Source organism: Coccinella septempunctata, chromosome 7 (genome assembly GCF_907165205.1).
Source record: "Coccinella septempunctata chromosome 7, icCocSept1.1, whole genome shotgun sequence".
In the NCBI taxonomy this organism is placed as follows: domain Eukaryota; kingdom Metazoa; phylum Arthropoda; class Insecta; order Coleoptera; family Coccinellidae; genus Coccinella; species Coccinella septempunctata.
Window position 1 is genome coordinate 15,531,203 of NC_058195.1, and position 12,855 is coordinate 15,544,057.

General features: G+C 35.2%; 1 protein-coding gene and 1 non-coding gene across 4 annotated transcripts in view; both read right to left on the bottom strand.

The window, feature by feature from the left end:
• Positions 1-1,917: 1,917 nt before the first annotated feature.
• Trnay-gua lies at positions 1,918-2,009 on the bottom strand. The gene is given in 2 exon segments: positions 1,918-1,953; positions 1,973-2,009. It is a non-coding gene; the product is annotated as a tRNA-Tyr (tRNA).
• Positions 2,010-4,492: 2,483 nt separating this feature from the next.
• The window catches only part of LOC123318087 (protein winged eye), a 101,367-nt gene continuing 93,004 nt past the window's right edge, over positions 4,493-12,855 (bottom strand). For all 3 annotated transcript variants that reach the window (XM_044904785.1, XM_044904784.1, XM_044904783.1), the window contains 5 exons: positions 12,308-12,536; positions 10,054-10,604; positions 8,569-8,745; positions 8,166-8,327; positions 4,493-6,959 (listed from right to left, as the gene is read on the bottom strand). In XM_044904785.1, coding sequence (XP_044760720.1) covers positions 6,741-6,959; positions 8,166-8,327; positions 8,569-8,745; positions 10,054-10,604; positions 12,308-12,536 — 1,338 coding nt within the window. In that variant the 3' untranslated portion in view covers positions 4,493-6,740. The remainder of the gene's footprint in view (positions 6,960-8,165; positions 8,328-8,568; positions 8,746-10,053; positions 10,605-12,307; positions 12,537-12,855) is intronic.

Below are 12,855 nucleotides of genomic sequence, written 5' to 3' on the forward strand. Positions count from 1 at the left end.
TTCCAGTCAAACTTTTTTGAATCGGGATTCTGCTGATTTGTCAATCAAAGGATGTAGGCATATTCTTAGGTAATCAATTCTTGATTTTTGAACTGACTCAAATTTGACCAGAAATCCTAAAAACATCTCACTACAAAAAATTCTCCGGTGGTGACAGAAATATATGGTATCTATCCTTAATAGATAGAACTTCTGGTCACTGTTTTTATTGAAATTCAAATTTGCCCCGTATTGATTCATATCCAAAAAATATTCTAGAGTATGGCGTTCTTAACGTTTCCTAGAAGGAAACGTTGATGCTTATGGAGAGTAGAGAGAAGGAGAACGATCGCTGCTTTGAGACCACAGATTTTTTGTCCCCTAAAATATGTACCAATAGAGTAGTTCATGCTTTCGCCAACAGGCGCGCTGGCCATCACGAGAGTGCGCAATTTTGTTTACACAAATCAAATTGTAGTTGGCTCGTTGGCTGAGTGAACTGTTTCCCTGGTGACAGATGATAGGAATATTATTATTTTCGATTTTTGATAAGAGAACAACATATGACCATGGTGAAATGTTGAAGCGTGCGCTAGTATAAGAGTGTTTTGGCATCGGAAAGAAAAGGAGAAGAGATAAAATTTCCGAGAGCATTTTTGAGAGAAAATTGGAAAAAACCTTATCTCAAGAATCAACTCCGAATCAATTTGTGTGTCAAGAGCACTTTTGCGATGAAGATATCAAAAAGATGATGGATTCATTATAAACGAAATAGAAATTGTCATCCCTCGTGAGAAGTTGACTCTTCTGAATAAGAATATTTAACCAATAAAACTACATGGTTCAGAAGTAAATATTCTCGAAGAATTTTGTTGGCATAACATAATATATGGTTTATATCGGTTCTCAGCTGAGTATTGGCAAAAGAATCTACTCTAATACCTAAGTGATAAATCTGAGACTGCTACCTTTTGTTGTCTTGATGTGTACTACTCCTCACTACGGATTTATATAATTTTGAAGATTACGGTAAACCAACTAACATAGCTGCTTTCAATAAACAAACAAACAAACAAAAGTAGGTACAATTTTTTTTATCAGTGATTTCTTTTGAATTTCGACTTGCATTTTATTGCATATAATTCAGAGAACTCATATTTAATATAGATTTGAGGAAAGGTATTTGAAAAATCATCAGAAAAACCACTATGACACATAACCTAAAATAAAATTAAGGCTGTTCATTTCAAATTGACGCTTGAATCCCCACCCCTTATCGATACCCGCTGTAATCGCAGCGACACCTATCCTACGTTTCCCGTTTTCGGGGACACATTTTTAGTACGTCGATCGTTCTCCTTCTCTCTACTCTCCATAGTTGATGCTCATCAGTTTTGCAAATGAAGCGCTGTAGACAGCTTTGATGGAATGACCAATAGATGGCAACCTCTGTCAAACTGAAATGAATTTACAATGGTGGCAGACCATTTCTTGAAAAATTCTCGGATGTTTGAAATCAGTAGTTCTGTAAGAATCCAGTAAAATCAACCTAATGTTCTCAAATTGCAATTTTTTTTCTAACAAAAGATGAAATTGAATGAAAAAAATTTGGTAGCGATAATAATTTATAATGCTATGAATTATTCTTAACACAAAATTATACAGGCTGAGTCGAGAGAAACGCACCAAACTTCAGGTGTGTAATATACACGTGAAAATAATTAAAAAAAAACATATATTCTTATACGATTATAAGCAAATAAACAGAATCTCCTACCTGATGGTCTTAATTATAGGAAATGTTCAAAAATACCGCCATTAACCTCTAAAAACAAACAATCTTCATCTTCGAAAGGCTTTATAGCATTTCTGATAAGGAGCGGTAAACTATTCAAAACATTTTAATTAAATTAATTTCAATTCATTTTCAAAAAAGCTTCCTTCGGGCCGGATTTGAACCAGCGACCTATGGATGTCAACAATACTAATTCCTCTACAGTCCACCGCTCTACCAACTGAGCTACCGAAGGTTGAAAACCACTGTGTTGAAGTTCTATTTGCAGTAAAATTTGACAATACTTCAGGACCGGCGTTAGGAGCAAAGCGGAGAAACAGCTGCTAGGAGAAATAACGTAATGGATTTATTTTTTATTTTATTTTCAAATCAAATTTTGACAACAATTGAAAGTTAAGCTCTGATTTTGTCGTTTCAGGTATTCTTCATTGCATAGTAACTTGGTATGTGAATGTGAAAGGTCTTAGTGCGAATGAATGAAGTGCATTTACAGAATCGCAGTATGGATATTAATATTTGTATTAGTGTCTAAGTGAGGTCATGGTCGTAGCTAGCCTTTTTTCTAGGGGAGGGGGGTTCTAGAAGGCAGTGAAAAAAAAATAAAAAAAAAACGAAGTGTATTTTCTTTTATTCTGCTGAAAATAATAATAGAAGTAAGGAGGTGAAAGTTGAAACATGTATTCCGTATTCATAAAAGATTGCTTCAATGTACTGGATGCTTATTGCCCTGAAAGAACGCAACCTAACATAAAAAGGACATAATAGTGCATCGTTTGAACTTTTGTATACATCAAGAGGCACTAGCTTCCGCCTTATAGTTTGATAAGGGGGTTACATTTCACTGCGACCTTAAGGTTTAATGTGTCCCCATCAGAGCTATTCACCCAAGCGCCCTCTATAGCTCGCTCTCCAGCTCCAGATTTCAAATGAACTCAATAACAACCCACAGACGAGTCTAACAGCTCTTCTCCGTATTTTTGCTCTACAAAGAAGAGCTGTTAGACTTGTCTGTGGATTGAAGGATAGAGATGTTTGCAGGCCAGCGTTCATCAGGCTTGGGATGTTGACATTTCCTAGTCTTCATATTTTGGAATTGTTGCTCCATATGCACATAAAAACAAGGGTACTTACATTCAGAATGGGAGTTGTCATGAGTATGATACCAGGAGTAGAAATCTTCACAAAGCAGATTTTCTCAGACTTTGTCACAAAGAAGCCCATTATATAATATGTCCTTTAAATTATACCAGGCCCACCCCTGACGCGGCGCTCATTTTGAGGGATTAAATGAAGATATTTTTAAAATCTTTTCTTGTGGTGTGTGTAGGATGTCCCAAAGCACAATTTAAAATTATTGTCATATATACAAGGTGTTCGAAAACAAAGATATAGACCAAAGTTACACTTTTTTAAATGTAACACTTTATATTTGACCTCAAAAATGGAATAGCAAGCTCAAATTATGATGAGTTTCTTCAGATTACTTTATAGCTCAGAAGCACCCTTTACGAGATAATTGCGAAAAATCGAAAATATGGAGTTTTTTAAATAGCAAATAATGAAGAAACTAGTTACGTCAGCGATACAGACAGAAATTTTTCGAGTAGGACAAGTTGGCTACTCTCACATATAAAAGAAAATTGAAACTCGGTAATATACAGAGTGATAATAATTAATCCTCAAACATCAACTACAAATGATAGTCGAAAACTTTCTTATGTCAAATGGCACACCCGGTATTTCTATATCTCTTTGTCCAAGAGTCCAAGATCCAAATACTTCTTGGATTTTACAGATCTACGCCTTTATTAGAAATACATATAATATATACTGCAAAATTGCAATCCACTCTTCGAGCAATACCTAGTAGAAAAATGATGGAAAATTAATGAATTAGGAAAATGTTACTTCTCCAATTGGTGAATTATTTATAAGGAGTGATTTATCAGAAGATCATACTAACATCCTGATTGTTCTTTGAATAATCATCACATATGCAAGTGTACAGCAGAGAACGTTTTCCCAAAATTGAGGTTATAAGAGAAATATTTTGAGCTCCGGCATTCACAATGAAGGAGGAGGATGTACATAATTAGGGGAAAAAGAAAAAGCATTGCGAATTTTCTCATGCGTGTTGCCAAAATATTATCCTCGTCAACCGCAAAAATTAAACTACCTGGGACGGCTAAGCTGAAACTTAATAAGTACAAATTTTGGGATTAAATTCAAAAATTCATCGTCAGCTCAATGCACATTGATACTCAGAAAAGTATCCACTTGTATGCAGGGCCGGATTCAAATTTGATAATCTCCACAAGATATTCGAGATATGAGAACCTCTAAAGTCCAGATATGTCCATGCTCAATGCCAAATTAATATGAATTTAGGATACCCAAACTAGAAACTAGGATTTATTTCTGAGAGCACCTAAAAGTAGGAATCCTAAACTGAAGCTTGTGTAGCTTATAAGAAAAGAAAATCCTGCTTGTGCGTGCATGACTTATATACTTAGTCGCTTTCAAGTGTTTTAAACGAAGATTTTCCCATTGTTTTAAAATCAAAATGAACAAACAACCTCTGTCGTTCTGACACACAGAATTTATTATCTTCTGATCAGATACCCAATGTATCTATTTTTGGGACTGGCATTAGCTTCTTTAATGTTTCTTTCGACTCATAAATCTGTAATGTTCGAATCGGGATACAAAAACGAAAAATGCTGTCTCATTTTATTTAATACTTGCGGAGAATCAATATCGGTAAGTATATGTATATATATACAGGCATAAAGTGATCCCTTCAATATACATGTTCGTATTCGAAATATAATCAAAGCAATGCTCAGCCCCATATTGTCTGAAAAATATGCAAAAATATTGCTTCATATATATCTAAAATAGATTTTCTCTCAATAGAAATGTATATACAAGTTCTCACGATACACCTCATTTCTAACAGAAAGATATAACCCTTAATACTGATTCTACATATACAACATCTGATTATATAAAAAGCATCAATTACTTCGAAAAATTAAGCGTTTGAAGGCCTTAAACATAACATATTATCGAAGAATCATTGCAGCAGAAAGCTGCACATGTGGACCGTCAATAATACAATCAAATTATCAGGAACTCATCAAGAGTTGACAAATGAAGAAATTAATGCTGCTAGTAATTTTTATTATCAATATGATATTTACAAGATATAAGTAGAGTTTGGTCTCTCATCTTTATTTAAAAAAATAAAAAGCAAACAACTTGCTATTCAGTTTTATTCTAAAAGTAAGAAATAACATATGACATTGTTTTTCAATTACAGAACGAACAATGTTCTATTCTTTTATTTAATGTACTTTTGAAGGACTCATGGTTACGATAAACATCAATGATTACGCAACAAATCTTACGACAGTAATCGTAGGTATATTAAAAGCACGATGATGTGGAATAAAAGATTCATCCCATATACAACGCTATATGTAACATCAATTATATTTGGATAACAGTAGACACTGATCTACCCCACTATTACACTTCTGTAAGCAGAATTATTATAGCTCATGGAAGATCGACGAGATCTAAATAAAATGTTATAAAAAAGCGATATGGTGAATTTTCTGCGTATACTAAAGTACTTTTATCGGAACAAGATAAGGTACATTGCACATAATATGATAATTATCAGGTAAATACTATATCGTTGAAAGAAGAGGTTCCTAACCACTATTATCCACAAATCTATGTCCAATATAAGTCATACAGTATAGTTAGTTCATTAGGCACCAGAAACAGTTCTTTGTATGTATTTCGAAATTTCATAAAAAACGCGGATCAAAAGTTTCAAATTTTGGGTAACCGACCCTGGATGACTCTTATTGGTAATAACTATGAAAATATATAATTATATCTCTCTATTATTGTGTGCAGTTAGTAGTAGGTACTATGTACAAGAATCAATTAAAAATTTTCAAAAAGAAATAACACGTATACAATGGATAATCGCGAATTTCACAATCAAACACGAAAATAAATCTATACCATTTCAAGTTTGGTAGACGATTGTCACATATAAAAAAAAAATCGAGTATGTTCTCATCGTCATGCAATAGTTATTGAACTGTTGAATTACACCAAGATATTGCTTTTCAGTGGAAGTCATAGTTCGAGACATCGAGAAGGCTATTGATTGGGTTACTGAAGAATATTTAGTGGGCATTGTATGGCGAAGAGCCAAATCATGTTAATTCGAGGAAGAAAATATCCATCCCATTTCTGGTATCATAGGAAATAAATGATATAACTCAATTTTCGAACATTCAGTCATTGTTAAATAGGTTAAACAATGAATACTAAATGAGGATAAATAAGAAAGTTGAATTTCTATTCTACATCGTTCCCGATCCAAGTACCTATTTATTTAGTAGCTTTCAGCATATGTATAAGATCTGGAGTGCATATTTTCCGGCCTCTTCGAGTATACTTTTTTGTACTTTTTTCATTCAATTGTGATATTCAATTAATATCTAATCATTTTTGATCCGAAGGCTAGTTAATTAAAAAAGAGTTATTCGTGATAAAAGTTAAAGAATAGAAAAAAAAAATAAAAAATCACTATTCAGACTAGAAAATTATAAAATTTCTTAAATTTTTCTCAGAAAAATGTTTTTTCTTATAATCTCGGAAGGAGAATAAAAATGAAATAATCTCCAGAAACCCTTTCAGTGGAATTAAGCGCATATATCGTCAACGTATCACCTATACCTAAAAGTATACAACAAACTGACAGTGAGTGAAAGTCTTACAATTCACTTGATAAAAATAAAATCACCTGAAAGATAATAGACAACGCACAAACTATATCTACCATCCATCAATAATGATATAATATAGCACCAAAAATCACTATTACTATTTACAGTAACATTCAACCTGGGAATAATTTCGAATTATTATTGCTGAAATTTTATTTTGTTGGATTGTTGACTGGTACCTCGGGATAGATGGTGAGCAACTTCTCGCGAGCCTCATACCGGCCTGCTAAGTAGTAAAGACTGCTCTCTTTGCTTATTTGGGGGTTGGTCCTGAGGATTTCGAGATATTCCTGCAGTGGTACCACCCTGCACTTGTGGGAAATTGTTTGTACGTCGTTTTCGTCGAAATGTAGAGATTCAAATACTCCACCCTGTAAGGAAGTCGATGAAAATTACATTTTAACATACATATTGGATTGATGTGGCCCATACTTTATTAAAATCTATAATTGAAATCAAACAGCAACAATGATTTTGACAAAAATGAGCTTTTAAACCACGCCATTTTACCTTCACCCACCTGAAGATGCAATGGGGAATTCTCCTCAATTTGGTTTATCACTGCATATGCAAGTTTTAGCTGAATAATTATGAGTTTCATTCATGATTTTTTCAAATTCACCGCAGAAACTATTCAAAATCATTCTTCAAATATGGGGTTTTAAAATTTGAATCGCTTGGTTTCGAGTTTAAGATTTGGAAACAGCGCCTACTAGACAATGAAAAGAACAATGTCCGATCAGCTTGTTTATAAAATAACAGCTTTTGATTTACAGGCGCGTACTTACTGGCGATTAACTTCAACTGCAACCGGCCATAAAAATCCCATAAAATTTTACGACCTTCCTCGTTCGTCGCAGACTTCATAGACAGCCATCTTTGTCTATCTCATCAAGATAATAATAATAATAATAATAATACTTTATTAATCCTGTCAGACAAATACATGTATAGGACAAGTCAGTAATGTCGTAATGTATTTGTTGTCCTTTATTATCAAGGCATATTTCAGTCGATGTTGCCATTTTTTGCAATCGAAATGAAAAGCTTCAAATTTTAAATACCCAATTTTATTTTTCATTTTTAAGTGCTTAAAATAATTTTTTTGGGAAACGGTTGAAATGGTTATTTCAAAATGTGACGTTTCAAAGATATTTCATAAAAAATACATCATTTTCGTCAGAAGGATTATTCCCTATTGTGATAGCGAAACACGTATCGTGGTTTAAATACTCCGATTTGTGAAAATCATACGAGTATAATCTGGTGAAGTTACATTTTCACATGTTTGAAATCATAATTTTAAAAGGACCAAAGGACCGCAATCAAGATAAGAATACTGACGCTAATCTTCACTCGATACGTGCTACTCCATACGTGCTCCATACTTGATTTAATTTAACTTTTTAGTTTGATTAAAAAAGACATTCGGTTTTTGAATATTTCATTTCATTGCGTTGAACCTGATTCCTTCGATTTCTAATTAGTTCATGCGAGTTAAAGACTCGCACTGTATAAATTATAGACAAGCCTTTATCTCTGGTATTACCCGTCACTGGTTTTGTAGAAGAACTCACCGTATAATGAAGTGAAGGATTCACATCTGTTTCCTCAGGATGATAGAACCATTTCACTTTGACATATTTGTTTCCACCACTTTTTTCGTAAAGGGAAGTTATCTGACCAATATATGGCCTCTCGGGTTTGCTTGTTGAACAAAATACTGCCGTATCTTTCAGCTGAAAAAAAAAAACAGTTGGAAGAGTCAGAATGGGAGAAACACTCCTGATTGTCATTATAAATGATAACAAATTTGAAATATTTAAGTCGAAGAAGATAAATCTGTCAAAAATTGCCAATTATCCGAAAAACTGAAAAAATATGAATAATTTAATAATCATTCACACAACTTTTTTCCTTCAAAACCGATTAATTTTACCCTGATATTCTCCATCGAGAAATTCTTCGTTTTTCACTTACCGAAATCTTTTCCTTTCCTCGCTGGATGGCACTGTAGAAACACTTTATTTTTCTTCCTTTACCTCTTAAACGTTTTGTTTCCTTTCCATGCCAACTCCACATATGTTTTTCAGTTAAGAATGCACTCATAACACTCTTTCCGCTCTCACATGATGCCTGGCGATTTCTTATCTTCAACTGAAAAAAAAAATTGATAGTACTGACTTTCAAGATAAAAAAAAGGGCTTTGAATGTTGAGGCTGCGTAACAGCTTAACACCGTAACATAGTAACATCTACTCTGTAATCTGTGGTTACGCTGTTACGCAGACTTGTTACGCGACAGAGTTACGATACGCAGTTTTGTTCTATGTCTGTACGCACCTTTAGAACATTAGACATTCAGTGTCCCTATGAAAAAACAGTAAAAATGTCATTTCCAATGAGTCTTAATGATTCTCATTTTGAAATCCTTGCCTTAATAATAAAATACTAAGGCAGGTTTATTCTTTCCCTCTATAAAGTGTTCGTTACCTTTCGTTTGTTGAATTATAACCGCCTGTGAGTATTTCAAAGGTGAGGCTTTTTTTTTACAGAAGGTAGAACTCGCCATCAAAATAAGTCTTTCAACCAAAAATGGTTTATATAAAGTATCCAAGATGGCCGAGATACAACCCCTAGAAGTTCGACAAAATTTCATTGAATTTCAAGTACGAGACTGTGGAAGGTGGCTCCGGCATCGCATAAACGAAACAAAACATAAACATATGGTTGGACAATGAATGGTTCACTACCAAGTTCATCGAATTAGATGCATCAGGTCACTTTTGAGAGAATCATAATTGTTGTATCGTGCAATTTAGGGTGAAAAAACATGTAGAAATTCGAGGCAGTTTCTTCAAAGTGCTTATGTTAGTTATGTTGAAAAAGTGTTATAATGTTTCCCCATTTCATCCCATTTTTACGAAGATTGTGATGCCCATTGTGAAAAAATTCTTGAATAATTTAGACGAATTATATTGGTGAGATGGTGAAGTATTATTTTATTTCTTACACTTGTGTCCTAAGTCTCTTCTGTCAGTTGGTATCGAAATGAGCCATTTCATAAAATCGTGTAAGTTACTTAAAAATAATGGGAACAATTTGGCATTTTCATTACCACGTAAATATCGAACGAGCCAATATCCTAAACGAACCCACTAGGGTAGTATTAGGATCTATTTCAGTAATCATTTTCAATTTTTTTTTCAACTTTTTCATTTTGAAACTTTTGTATTGGTGATTTTTGGTGAAACGTTTCATTCTGACCAGTTCTACCTTCTGTTGAAAAAACTCTTATCTCCAAATACATCCTGTATATGCTAGTTACTGAAGAGATACCGAGGAATTCATTTATGGTTCTGAGCTATCACGGCCCAAAAACTCAAACCCATGTCCTCTTGTCATGAGCATAAGAAGTTTGATAAAACTTTATTTCTGATATCTGTGAAAATTTCCATTTCTTTACCTGTGGAACGTCCTGAATGTCGTCTATTGTGACCTCGTCTTCGGGATTCGGAATATAATCGTCGTCATCGTCATCATCCTCGACATTCGTTTCTTCATTTTCATCAGCCTCTTCTGCAGCTTCTTCATAAACTTGTAACGTTGCTTCTCCATTCCCTTTGCCGATATCCTTGATGACCGGTTTGACATCTTCAACTGGGGGTATATCGACATTGACGACACTCTCTACAGTCGCCACATCAGAATTTTCTTTGTTGTGGTGGTGTTTCTTGTGTTTCTTATGCTTCTTATGGTGTTTTTTATGCGTGCAGTTTTCTTCTTCGCAGCGATGTTTCCTCTTCTTCTTCTCTTTCTTCTTCTTCTTGAGACGTTTGCGTTCCTTGTGCAGGTCTTCGGATGACGAGGATGTTTCTTGGAGTTTTATGGAAACGGGCTTCGTTTCTTTCTCTTCCACTGTCTTGTCTATCTTTGCCCTATCGAGGGTATTGGCGTTGCTGGAAGACACTCTACGTTTTCTTCGGCTGAGACTCAGGAGAGGGTTCGGATCGTATTCTGAAAAAAATTCCATAACATAATGAAAGGAAATTAATGCTCGTTATGGGCGGGTAATTTTTTGCAATTGTTCGCCTTTGGAAGTATAATTAAACTGCTCCACAAGAGTTAGGGATATCGTATTCAATCGTTTTTAAAAGAATGCAATCTTCGAGAAAATCGCTGTAAAATCATTTAAAACTCGATAACAACTTGAATCGATCCAATAAAAAACAGTATGAGACATTTCGTCAATCTGGTTGCCTTTTTTCTGAAGTTTGGTTCTTTGCATATGCTTCATGAATGTTCTTATGTTGAAATGAAGTCAGTTTATCAACGGCTTCGATTTGAAACGAGTTTTCTGAAAATGCCAAGACGTAAATTAACAAACGCTGAGGCTAATAGGGCTATCGGAATGCTACAGGGTGGCCTAATTCAGGTTATTGTAGCGGAAAGGCTCCAAGTCAGCCAAAGTGTGATATCTCGACTTTGGAATAGGTTCAGGGAGACAGGTTCCGCGTTGGAAAGACCAAGGCTTGGTGGGCGACGAAAAACAACACCTGCTCAGGATCGTTTCATCGCCGTTTCGGCGAGAAGAAACCCTACATCTACCTGTAGAATGCTACGGAATATTCTTCAAAATGCAGATGGGGTCCAAGTTTCCATCGACCATCAGACGACGTTTGAGAGAGGTGAATCTAGGTTTTAGACGTCCATTAAGAGGAGTTCCATTAACACGTGACCATAAGCGTCAAAGACTGGAATGGGCAAGGCAACATATCAATTGGAACGATCAATGGCGTAGTGTCCTTTACACTGATGAATCCAGATATGGACGATTTTCAGATTCTCGAACAATAAGGGTATGGACAATTCCTCGCATACCCTGTAATCGTCGCTATGTTCAAGAAGTCCATCCATTCTGAGGGGATAGTGTTATGGTATGGGCCGGGATATGTTTCAAAGGGCGCACAGATCTACACATTTGTCCTGGGAATATGACCGCCTTCCACTATAGGGAGCATGTCATTGACAATGTTGTGCCAAATTTTCACGCTGCTATTGGTGAAACTTTTCAATTTCTAGACGATAACGCTAGACCGCATCGTGCAGTCATAGTTGAGAATGCGCGCGAGTAGCTTGGTATTCCACATTTACCAATACCTCCGCATTCACCAGATTTGAATTGCATAGAACATGCATGGGATATGCTCCAAAGAAGATTAGATAATCATCAACCTACCCCAGAATCCTTAAATAATCTGAGAGAGCTTCTGCCCCGTTCATGGAACCGAATTCATCAAGAAATGTTCAACAACCTCGTGTGTAATATGCAAAGAAGATGTCAAGCTGTTATTGATGCCCGTGGAGGCCATACATTGTATTGATAGTCTTAAAATGCTTGAATTCTCTGGGAATATTATTTTACCCGATTTTTCTTAACCACCCTGTATACGCTGCAGACCTACAGGCTAAAATTAATTTGCAACTTGAAATCATATTGATATGAATTTTCATCACAAAAATCTTATTTTAACTGTATTTTTTTGCAATTTAAGTCAATATCTCGAACTCTTGTGGAGCAGTTTATAATACTGATAACTCTTTCAAATTTATTAGGAGATTGCTCATAAAGGCTAATAGAAAATAGGTAGGTGCCTAAGGGATAATTTGGTCCGATTATGCAACACTACATACTGAAAGTAGGAAACTTTGACACTTACCCATAACTGGAAAATTCGAAGGCAAGAACCTTATGTCTTCTAAATTGATCGTCCCACTGTCACCGTCGTCAAATTCTACGGAGACAAACTTGGAATCCATTTCCGGGTTGGGTGTTCCGGGTTCAGCAACGCTTCCGGGATAGAGGCATCTGTATTGTTGACTCCAGTACGCGCAAATCCGGGTACCAGGTCGCAAATCTTCGACATTCTTAGGCGCGATTTCCACGATCTGAAAAATTGAGAATATTAGCACTGGACCACTTGAGGGGCTCATAAAAATCAACATGCAACCGAACTAGGTCATCCAGAGAAAAAGCAGGGAAGTATGTGTGTTTGATTCGCTCCTAAACTGACTGTCTTCAGATATAGAACGTCAAAAAGGGTAATGTTGGAATTCGCAGTTTCGCCGAGTCATTCTTCTTGTTTTTATTATTTTTGTCTATTTATTTATTCATTTCTTCAGTTTTCATTTTATGTTTTATTATTGAAAATGTCAACCGAAAGGAACTAGTAGTGTATTTACGTCTTACTCTTGACATCACGGACCT